This window comes from Aulonocara stuartgranti (genome assembly GCF_965226115.1).
Source record: "Aulonocara stuartgranti genome assembly, chromosome: 12".
Taxonomy (NCBI): domain Eukaryota; kingdom Metazoa; phylum Chordata; class Actinopteri; order Cichliformes; family Cichlidae; genus Aulonocara; species Aulonocara stuartgranti.
Window position 1 is genome coordinate 5,743,384 of NC_138948.1, and position 11,555 is coordinate 5,754,938.

At 41.2% G+C, this 11,555-nt stretch overlaps 1 protein-coding gene across 1 annotated transcript; it reads left to right on the forward strand.

The window, feature by feature from the left end:
* Nucleotides 1–4,814: 4,814 nt before the first annotated feature.
* On the forward strand, nt 4,815–9,626 carry mymk (myomaker, myoblast fusion factor). The gene is made up of 6 exons (XM_082555992.1): nt 4,815–5,079; nt 5,199–5,313; nt 6,455–6,603; nt 6,902–7,018; nt 7,179–7,319; nt 8,577–9,626. The coding sequence occupies exons 1-6, from the start codon at nt 4,945–4,947 to the stop codon at nt 8,784–8,786; spliced, it is 867 nt and encodes a 288-aa protein (XP_082412118.1). The 5' UTR covers nt 4,815–4,944; the 3' UTR covers nt 8,787–9,626.
* Nucleotides 9,627–11,555: the final 1,929 nt, after the last annotated feature.

Here is an 11,555-nt window from a genome sequence, read left to right on the forward strand (position 1 = left end):
TTGACTCAGTAGAAATTCGACTAAACCACTTCAATTAGTTTTTTGGCATTCTCCTGACTTAGATATTTAATCAGCTGTTTGTGATGTGAGTGAGTCTGGTTAATGAATAAATCTATAGAGGGGAGTTCATGAAATGCAAATACATGCTGATTATGAAGATGATCTATTTCAGTGCTTTTCAAGTGCAGCACAGTTTTGCCTCCTGGGAGAAATGATTACATCATTTAAACGACACATTCACATATCTGCAGTGATCAGCTCTCGGCCGTCAGCTCTTCATATGGAGTGGCCTCTTTGACCTTTTGACCGCTGTTTTGAGGGTGAGAGAGGGCTCAGTTCAGGGTCAGCTAAGGCCATCTGACTCTTTCTGCCACTGGCAGTGGTCATGATGAAAACTTGCTTTGCTGCCTCAGTTTAATCCAGTGCAGCGTTTTCAACTTTTCAACAAAGTGAGTTGAAGACACACATTGTTCTCCCTGAAAATGAAGCTGTGCTGGGTCCTGCAGTGGGAAGCCAAAGGTTACAAAGACTGACCCACATTTAATTTGCACCTAATTAAATAGGTACTCATTACTTCAACACTCATATGTTAGAGTGGCCACAAAGATTGCAGACACTTTTGGAAAAGAGTGTGCAGTTCTCGGCAGAGGGCGTGGTGAGGCGACTCGGGTTACTGAAGCACTCCGAGAATCTGAGGCGTGTGGTGAAAGCCCTCAGCAATACTGCACCCTTTGTGCCGTTCAGCAGGTGTAGCAGCTGACAGGAGAGCACCAGCTGCTGCCTTGCTGCTAAAGGGGAAATGTTCAGGCTGAAATTCTTTCTGGGAACAACAATGCCGAGAGAAGTCAAATATGGCTTCGCTTTGAGGAGGCAAACAGAAATCTGCCTTATTTGGTGCTCAAGTTTCTACACAGAGCTTTGACTCGGCTGAAACATTCATTAATCTGATTAGATCGTGTGCCGTAAAAATGACATGGCTGTGATCGATTACTGCGATCGTTCTGGGGATCTAGTTGTTCCCAGGTCAGATTGCAGTCTCTTCAGCTCAATTTCAAAAGAAATGTCTTTTATTTTTTATATATTTGGGAAGATGAGCTGTCAGGCATGTTTTCTACTGTGCATTTCAAGTCTTCTTTTAAAAACCATGAAAGCTTTTCTTTGGTTTCATTGTTTTCATTGTTACTTGTATTACACATTACGTTTTAAAAGTAGTGGAGTATGTTACTGAATTACTCACAGAAAGCAGTTGTTACATTACTTTTGGATTACTCCATTACATGACCTGGAATGCATAATCACTCCCACACTGACACAAATCCCTATCCTGGCACATGTGATCTTTCTTTTAGTGTTTTGTATGAACACAAAGACAACAACACAAAGCAACAGAAAACCAGCCAAAGTCACTTCAAAGCGATCGCCACAGTGATTCTACTTAAGAAGCATTTATAGGCAGAAGGTGGCTACAGTGGCACAAGCCGGCTCATCGCTGGCTTCGTTACCTGTTGAAGATCAGCCTGATAGGCTGAGATGATCATGCACTCTGCTGTAACCTATAATTTCCTTCGGGATTAATAAAGTATTTCTGATCCTGATTCTGAATATCCCTCTGAGCTCTTTGCTGGCTTTTTGTTGACATGCAAAGACGCAGTGTTGTGTATGATGCAGTTGTTTCTGTCCTGGACGTAGTTTGCACTTTACCATTGTGCTCTTGTTCTTTCATATAATAAAAACTGGTTGAGTTCTCTGCTGTTGTCCTGCTCGCTGCACAAAAACAAGAGCAGCACAAGTCTGAAGGATGTTTTTGTCTGCCAGGCAAACAGATAGCTGAAAAACCATCGTAATGTAATGTGATTACTGAATTTAGTACAATAAAATATTACATTACTGTATTAAAGAAAAATGTAATGTGATTACAGTAACGGGTTATTTTGGAAAGCATTACACCCAACCATCAAGCCAAAGTCTGTCAACAAGCAGAGCTCGACACTCAAATGCCATCTTTAAGATCTCCAGGTAGTTTCTCGGGCTGTTACTTTAGTTATGATCAAAATTAACTTTATTTCAGCGGAAGTAGAAGATGTTTATTTTCTCCTTGTTACTATGTGGAGAGGTATATTCTGATTGTAAATTTGTTGTTTGGTTTGGGTTAGGACCGGAGATAAATGTTAATATTAGTTTGTTCCCTGATTTTTGGTGCCCACTTGTAATATAAGTTGGAATGTAGATAGGGGGCAGGGTTTAATAAGAATATTTCCTTCTTCCTGCTCCTTTTCACACATGGTTGTTGTGCTTTATTGATAGAAAGTGTGGTTGGTTTGTTTGATCTGTTGTACTAAGTGTGAAATAAATAAATAAATGAAATGAAATGAAAACTGCATGCATAGAGTGACTGATGAATGGAAAAAAAGGAAAATGCTTAAAAATGTGTCAGATTTTTGTTCTAAAAAGGGCTTAAAAACTTGTTTTCACACTCCTGGTAATGACTTTACAGTCCTTAAAGTATGCACAGTCTGCGGTCTGATTCCAGTAGGTTTCTTAGTCGCATATGACTCTCACAGTCTACAGACATGCCTTTTAGGTTAGTCAGGGATCCTAAATTGACTAAATGTTGAGTGAGAATGTGATTGTTGTCTAGCCCTCTGTGTTAATCCTGAGGTGAACTGGCAACCTGTCCAGAGTGTATCCTCCCTCTAACCCAGTAATCTATCCAGCTCAACCCCCCCGGTGACCCTTAACTGGGCGAGCGATGAAGAAAATGTATGGCTAGAAAAAGAGCTGATGTTTTTTTGTATATGCTTGGCTTCCTAACGATGCAGACTACCCCTGCTGAGTTTACTGCTATTGCAAGTTGTGAAATATTTGAATAAAGAGAGAGATTTTGAGCTAGAACTACCTGTTTTATATTACGAATGAATACATTTTATATCATTTTATTAGGTCAGACAAAAAAAAAAGATCGGCTGGCAGGAGAGCAGCAGCACAGTCAGTTGAGAGAAAAACTAAAAGTGAGTTTTATGTTTTGGTATTTGAGTCATGTTGAGATAATGACAATTCTCCAGAAAAACAGACGATTCTCCAGAGCAGCAGAAGTATTTACCACCATACCCAGAGCCGGGTGAATGTCTTTACTTTAATGGGAGGACCTCAGCAGGGTCGGCTCAATGCCACATCGCACAGCCGCAACACGCTGAAACATATGACAGCTGTTTCTCAACAGATTTCATGTGTTGGTTTAGAGTGAGACTCCAGACTTGGTTAAAATCTAATTCAGAAAAAATGGTTGGTTTGTTTAAACCTCACTGAGCAACATATTCTTTGTAGTTTTTAATATGTTAGTGAGGTTAACTGCCAACTATTGCTATCGGATGCAATATTTCACTGGAGAAATATGGTCATCTAAAGAGACTAATTCACTAGGAAAGCAACCGCAGAGAAGAGCTGACTATGAAGTCTGCTCCCTCACAGTAAGGGACAAGAAAAAAATACAAACTGTCTGCAAACATGCTGTTTGAAGAGACCTGGACTCACCAAATGTACATATTTTCCAATCATCCCAGCTGATAGAAAGTACCAGACTGACCTCGAAGCACTTCTGAGAAAGTGCTTTTTGAAAGCAAAGCTGGATTGGAGATGGAAGTTAATCCGTTCTGGTAAGAAAGTCTCCTTCCCACGTGTCCTCTGTGGTACGGTTGTGTATGGATGCATTACTAGAGCTGGTTGCCATCTTCCCTTTGCAAGATAGCAATTTTGGAGTTATATTTAATGAATTTCAACTAAAAAACTGCAAAGATGTATGAGATTAAAGCAAATGGAAAACACACTTCACTCGGGATGCTGTTAACTGCACAAAAACTTATTAATAAAGCTTTATTAAAAAAAGAAAAGAAAAGACCCTAGCAAAAATGCTTTTGTGCCTAACTTGGACTCCTTCCAACAATGAAGGTTCAGAGGAGAGACATAGTCAGACATAGTGGTCTTTGAATGACATCACATAAAGATAGATGCAGTCCTGAATAATGCATTTAGCAAGATTGTTTCCAAGGCTTTTTAAAACGGTGTGACATAAGTACGTTTCTTTATATAGAGCCTTTCAAAATAAAATCACAGGGTTCCTCACATAAAATAAAAACAGCAAAATAAGGAATAGACACTAAGTTAAATTTGCAAAGTTAAGAAGGTGGTGATGGAGGGTAGCACGAGATGAGTCAGATTTCTAAAACTTGCATCATATTTAATCAAAAATGATCTGCAGTTAGCAAAAGAAGATGTTTACATGGATTTTTTTTTTTAAATCCAAGGGGGTTTAGATGCCATTCTTTCCACCAATAGTTATGTGAAGGCCTTGTGAGGGGAGGTGGTCACATTGTGCGAGAGTTGTGTTGGGATGATATCATTAGATAAAGTTGCACAAATGTGGATTCGACTCAGATCTTTGGAACAAGTTAACCACAATAAAGATTTTGGGATTGGTCTCTCAGCTGGACGTCTGCTCATTCCAGCCTAAACTTCAAGTTGACTCACAACCACTTAGTGTCCAGTCCTGGTTTCAAATAGTCCATAGATATGCTACATTATGTTATGATGGCTCTCACCCTGCCCACAGCCCCTCCCATGTTGCACTGGTATGCAAACAGCTGACCAGCGATGACACTGCACATACAGGCCTCAGTGGACCTGCCATCCACGCGGACATTTAAACTTTAAAGGGCCAAAGTGGACAGCTGGGTGTGTTCATGCTGCGTGGGAGTGTGTGCTGTATAAGCATCCTCATTCACTCACACACCGAAAGACATAAGACACTCAAGGACTGTACCATCTGATCTCACACTTTATTGAACTTTGGATAACTTTAATTTTACCTGCCAAAGACTCAAGAACCTTTGAGGCTTAAAGGATAAACTATCATCTACAAGCTTTGAGTCGACCATCCCTTCAGCAGCCATGGGTGCATTTATTGCCAAGATGCTGCTCCCTACAGTCAGCAGCCTGGTGTTCCTGCCTACAGCCAGCGTGGCCGCCAAGAGGGGCTTCCACATGGAGGCCATGGTCTACTTTTTCACCATGTTCTTCACTGCGGTGAGAAACTGTTGCTGTTCTTTAATCTCAATGACCTGACAAGCAGTTAGCTGTGTTGAACTGTGAATGGGATAATGTGAGAGTGGTTAATAGACCTCCTGAATGCTGTATTCCTGCAGATCTACCATGCATGTGATGGGCCAGGTCTCTCCATCTTGTGTTTCATGAGATACGACATCCTGGAGTACTTCAGTGTTTACAGCACTGCACTCTCAATGTGGGTCACACTTATAGGTGAGTCCTGCTACACAGAAAGTGTTCTGGCTTGACTAGTTAATAGCAGTATTCAACATTTCGACATGTATCTCTATACAGTAAATATGTTTTTTTGGATTGATCTTTTTCACTACATTCTATTTCGGTACCAGATTTTTAAAGGACACAAGCAAGCGATGAAAAACAAGCTCGGTTTGCAGCAGTTGGTGATAACACATGTTCAGGCTTTGCACACAAGTGCTCATGAAGACTTGCACACACAGACATAAATACATTTGCTTCTAACTCCCACCTGATCCCCCAGAGGTTTTGCAACAAGGGCTTTAAATCACATGCTGCTAAGAGCCAAATGCCCTGACAGCTGATTTAACTGATGGGGTCCTCCTGTGTCTGTGGGAAGGCTGCCAGTAAAATATTGATCCATTTTCATTTTGTCACCTTCATTTAATCAGGAAGGGAAATTCTTAAAATTAGAACTTCTTTTGCAAGATGGTCTTGAACCATGAAAGGACGCATTCAGACTGTTTTCAATCTTGAAATTATTTATATAAAACCTTTAATGTTTAATAGTGCCGACAAACTGTGCTGTAGCTTTCCTTAGTTATTTTAAAATTGTGTACTTAACTGCATTTGCTGATGATTTCTTCTACTAATTTCAGAATTCTTAAAACCTTTTTTTCTTAGTTTAAGAAAATCAGGTCTGTTGTTAAATTCAAACAAAGTCTTTACAATGTTCCTGAAGAGTTTATGGACCTTATAGCTAATTTTAAGAAAGAATTTGTAATTTGCGGTCTCTATCAGAGTAAAAAAGTATGATAAAATGTAGCATGCTTCACAACAGGACTTCGTAAACCAAACTCTGTAGACAGTTGGTGGTAAAAACATTGCAGGAAATGTTCAGTTCAGCCTTTTTAGTCTTCTTTCCTTATACACTTCAATCTGAACATATTGTTCACACCTCACATCAGTGGTTTTATGAAATTTTGCAGTTCCTATCCATGTATTAGTGAAATTTTGGTCCTGAATTGATCAAATTTAGCCCAACAAGAGAAAAAACTTCATCTGTAATCCCTACTTGGCAAACAGTGCAGCACCTCTGCAGTGTAATGATTTTATCCATGAGGGAAAGAGTTTGAAATCCTTCATCTGCTTGTCTCAGCTCTGGGTGACTTTGATGAACCCCAGCGCTCCACTATGACTATGTTTGGAGTGTTAACCATCGCTGTGAGGATCTACCAGGACCGCTGGGGCTACGGGATCTACTCCGGGCCAATCGGATCAGCTGTCTTCATCATTACTGTCAAATGGGTCAGTGGCAAAAAAAATGGCAACGTGTATTTCAAATATTTTTCAGTGTTTCTTCTACTCTATCTCCTCCTCTCCCTCTTTATTCATTATCTCCACCTTGAATAACTTCACCCTTGCTGTTATCTAATGTGCTCTTGTGTATTTCTTCTTCTTTTCAACTAATCCATCCATTCCTTGTACTCTTTCCTTTCTTTGCTATCCCCTGCACCTTTCTTCTTCGCCTTTTGCACTTTCTCTTTTTTCTTTTGTGTGAAGTCTGATGTGTGAATATGATTGTGATGAACTCCTGCTGTTGCAGCTGCAGAAGATGAAGCAGCTGAGGGCGGTTTATCCGGAGAAGACAGTGTACACGCAGCAGGTCGGTCCAGGCTGCTGCTTCGGTGCTCTCGCTCTAATGCTGCGCTTCTACTTTGAGGTGACTGCCGCCAAATCACAAACAGATATTTAATAAAAACATACAGAATACTAGAACATCTACTTAAAGAGTCTGAGGTTTTATCTTCTGTCACAACATTTTGTGTTGTTCATCGATATCCGGTTACATACTGAAAGAGTGTGATGTTTTCACTCCACAGGAGTGGGACTACGCCTATGTCCACAGCTTCTACCATCTGTCTCTGGCTGTTTCCTTCGTGCTGCTGCTGCCAAAGAAGAACCGCTATGCAGGGACGGGAGAGAATGCTGCTAAGCTCAGCTGCTTCACCCTCTGCTGCTGTGTACGTTCCATTTATATACACTATAGAAATCCTGTAGTAATGAGACTTTCAGTTATTTCATCTTAAAGTAAAATGAGCTTGTTCCGGTCTATCTTATACTGGGGTGCAATACAAAGGCGTTTTATGAGATGTGTTTCTCTACAATGGTAGAGAATGTGGGTGTGGCTCAGGAGGTACAGCAGGTCATCCAGCAATCGGATGGTTGGTGGTTTGATTCCTGGATGCTCCTGTCTGCATGCCACAGTATCTTTGTGCAAAACACTGAACCTCAAGTTGCTCCTAATATGTTCACTGGAGTGTGAATGTGTATGACAGAAAGCTCCTACACTTAGAAAAAGTGCTTCTTATGATTGCCTGTTTGAATGAGTCTTGTAGTATAACGCTCTTTGAGTGCTCAAGCAGAGCAGAAAACTATATAAGAACAGTCTATTTACCATTTATTTTGGCGGTGGTGCCACTGACGGGTTTTTAGGTTTCTGGTTGACTTTGACAGACCTGTCTGAATAATGCTATAAACAGAGCACCAGGCCACAGATGCCAAAATACAACTTCAGTGTAAGTGAGCAGCTTACGAGAGTAGGCTGATTCTTTCAATGACTTTATGTTCATTCCCGTAAATAAGGTCTGTGGTTAACACGACATTTTTATTCTATGTTGTTGTACAAAATAGAAATACGGCCATAAATACGCCACTGCTTTTATATGTCCCCAAGAAGGTGTTTGCTGAGCAGCTAAATGCAGGCTGTTTATCACCCGTGATTAGCATTTTACCTCTTGGGACGGTTTTTACGCTTCAAAAAATCATGTATTAGAAAGTAGTGACAGAATGGGGAGAATATACTGACGAGCAAAACCTGTAAGTATATACTTTTTTTTCCAATGAGCTTATTTTCTGGGATAATCCAAAAGCCTATAGTCATGAGAGTATGAAAAAAGAGGGAAACTGGACTTCCTTTGCTTTGCAACTTCTTCAAACACCTACAGAAGTCAATTTGCCTTTTATTTTAAGGCTCTCAAAACGACCTCAATGAATGAGAATGTACACAGACAAGTGTATCAGAGTATGTGTTATTGTTTTTTGACAAGGGGGCCGATGTGCCACTACCTTCGAAATAAATGCCACCCGCAAAAGCCTTTATTGAACACCAGCAAGAAAGCTGTATGTGTTTGACAGCCTTGGAGGTGATAATTTCAGCTTTTTTAAGCTCATGTCCTTAATTTTGCTCTAATCCTGTTGCCTAATTATTCTTACTGCAGACCATGTCCCCCGGTTCTTCTAAAGAGAAGAAAGACAAGAAAGACAAACCGAAAAAGAAGTCATCTCGGACTGTGTGGACGGTCCCCACAGAAAAGCCGTGGGCACGAGGCTGTAGCACCCCCACCCTGCCTCTTTATAACCCCCCTCCATCCACACCTGTCAAAGGGACCAGTATCAGCAAGCTCAAAGAGATGAACGGCTGGAAGTGAACCCAAAAACATACCTACATGTCAGTGTGCGTAATTTCATGGAGAAGATCAGGCGTAGATAGAGGTCAACTGGAAAATCACCAAATAACTGACAGAATGCTGATAGACTCGTATATGGCTGGTAAGTTAATCTACTTCAGCAGGAAACCAACAATCATGTGGATGTTCCCTTCTACTCCAAGAAATCATTTTTGGCTGGTAGATTATTTAAGGTCAGCAGCGACTTTAGGAATCCACCAGCAGATAAAGAAAAAAAAAGTACAGAATTAGGTCTCTGGTGCCCTCAGAGACCCGATAAAAAACCCAGCTGTCTGAAGCTGAGGACAGGCAGCACGCTACTAAAGAACACACGCAGCACGAACAGGGAGACGGTGGCTGAGACAAGCCAGTAAAACTGACTGGAAAATTTATGAGAAGAACAAACAGGCAGATGGTTTATCTCTCCAAAATATATCAATTGTCTTTAGAAATGTTCCTCAGGGGAGACCCTTCGTCTGCTCGCCTCTGTCTGCCCTGTTCCCCTCCTCTTTTCTCTTTCCAGTCTCTCTCAAGGAAAGGAACCACGTGGCCTGTGAGAATTATAAGATTGTAAAGCACCTTTTAGCATTTTATGCATCTTTGAGGTGCCAAATATGTCATGTGGAGCATCAGTGACGCAAAGCAGAGGCCCAGACATCAGTCTGAAGTGCAATGTGTTTCTGGAGGTGCAGATGGACTCTGACTGGACAGCTTTGACTATATTTGAACATGTGTAATATACTGTTATTTATTATAATATGAAAAGTTCAATACTTCGTATGAAGAGTTTTTGTTTTATAATGTTTCTAAATGAAAATAAAAAGTCAGGACTCTGTAACTTGTCTTTATGAACCTGGTGGAACTTTAAGTCTCTTTCTCATAATGCAGTGATATGTACTTTACAGAAGCAAATCATTGACAAAGGCCCTGAATGGCACATACTTCAAGGATCTCTTCAGCCTAGCAGCACTAATCTAATTCCAGTCCCACATATCCTATTCTGCTTTCACTTCAGGAGTACAAGGAGCCATGCGTCCAAGCACGTCACCTGCCCCAAATACTACCCAAAGACTACAAACGTGCTCAGCGTATCTTAGACAAAACAGAGAATGTACCTCCCCTCCACCAGGGAATGTTTTGAGCTGGGGCCAAGCCGCCAGCTCCTGTGCCCAGAGAAAGGTGTTTTTGTCTGGACTCAGAAACCTGGCTGGCTGGGCCACCGGCACCTCCTGGCTGGCTGCACGTCCCGGCCCTGAGCGGAGAGTAACTTGAGCCTTTTATTGCACAAGCGTGAAGCACTTCTCGGCTCCTTTACAACCACTGTCTGTGCCACACTGCTCTGCAGAGAGCCCACACACATTCAAGACTGTATGACTACACTTGTGAATGCTTTACACTATTCACAATCCCTGATCCAGCTAACAAACTCTATACATTAAGTTACCACCTGAATTTTAATCTTTACAAGGCCTAACATTTACAGAATGCAAGTAAATCTGAGCTTTTTACAGACTCTCGGGTGATGTGGATCATACACACTCACATCGTCTGAACCTCAGTCCGCCAGCTCACGATCATGATCACAATCATCACTGTAAGCCTTGATTGACATTAGCGTGACCACACTCCACGGCAGAGTGGAATTTTAACGTCAGTTGGAATGTAATGACAAATGGAAATTAGCACTTTTAGGCCAGAAAGCACAACTTTTCCCAGAATTAAAAATGCTGACGAAAATAATAAGCATTATTAGTTTTTATTAGATCCAATTAAACACCAGAGTGGACGGCGTGAAGCGACTGTGACAGACTCTGGTATGTGTGGTATGTTTGTGATTTTAGCTATGCTGTACTTTCTGTGGTGTGACAGCAGCTTTTGTGCCACAGGTCCTTTCTCTGCGTCAGCTGTTGCCACAGCTGCTGTCAATGCCGCGAGGTCAGCTGCCTCGTAGAGACAACAACAGAGCTGCAGCCACAACAGATCTCCACTGCCGATCACCTGTGATACAATCAGATCTAATCCTTCTGTTGAAGTATGGCGTGGTTAGGCTAAATGGAAAATTAACCATCAAGATGTAACAAATAGTACTGTAAAAAAAAGTATTTGACTAGTGTGTAACTATGACTTCTTACAAACTGATGCATTCTCATAAATTTCTAATTAATTAATTAATTACATATAAGTGAGAGCCAGTGAATGCCACAGTGTTGCTTCTTGAATACATGGACACTGATGTTCCACCTAAGAGACCTCAGGTACACCAGAGGTATAGGAAAAGAGAACTGGTAGGCATATGTGTGCTGTGGAGGCAAATTTTGATTTGTGCCCTCACATTCAGACTCAAGATATGAAAGCTCATCCACATGTTCTATCACCTGAGAAGGGGTTCCCTTCACCAAGGAAGCAGAAAGGTGACGAAAAGCAGCAGGTACATAATTCCCACAACTACTTTCAAATTACTGGACAGCCTCGACAACTAGTCGTGTACATAATCACATGTCATGTAAGACAAAAAATTAGCAACGTCACCCCCATTATCTAAGACATCAGTATTATTGTTCTGCTTTTTAGAATAGCTTTCTGAACCAGCACAGACCACTCCATGTCCTCAGACAGCTGTCAGTCAACACATATGGCTCCCAAAGGGATTTTTGTGAGGAAATAATACCATATTAGATGTGCTGTGGCACATGTTTGGTCTTTGGATTAGAAAGGATCAGGTTTCAGACAGCGTGACTTCAAAGAGCAGGT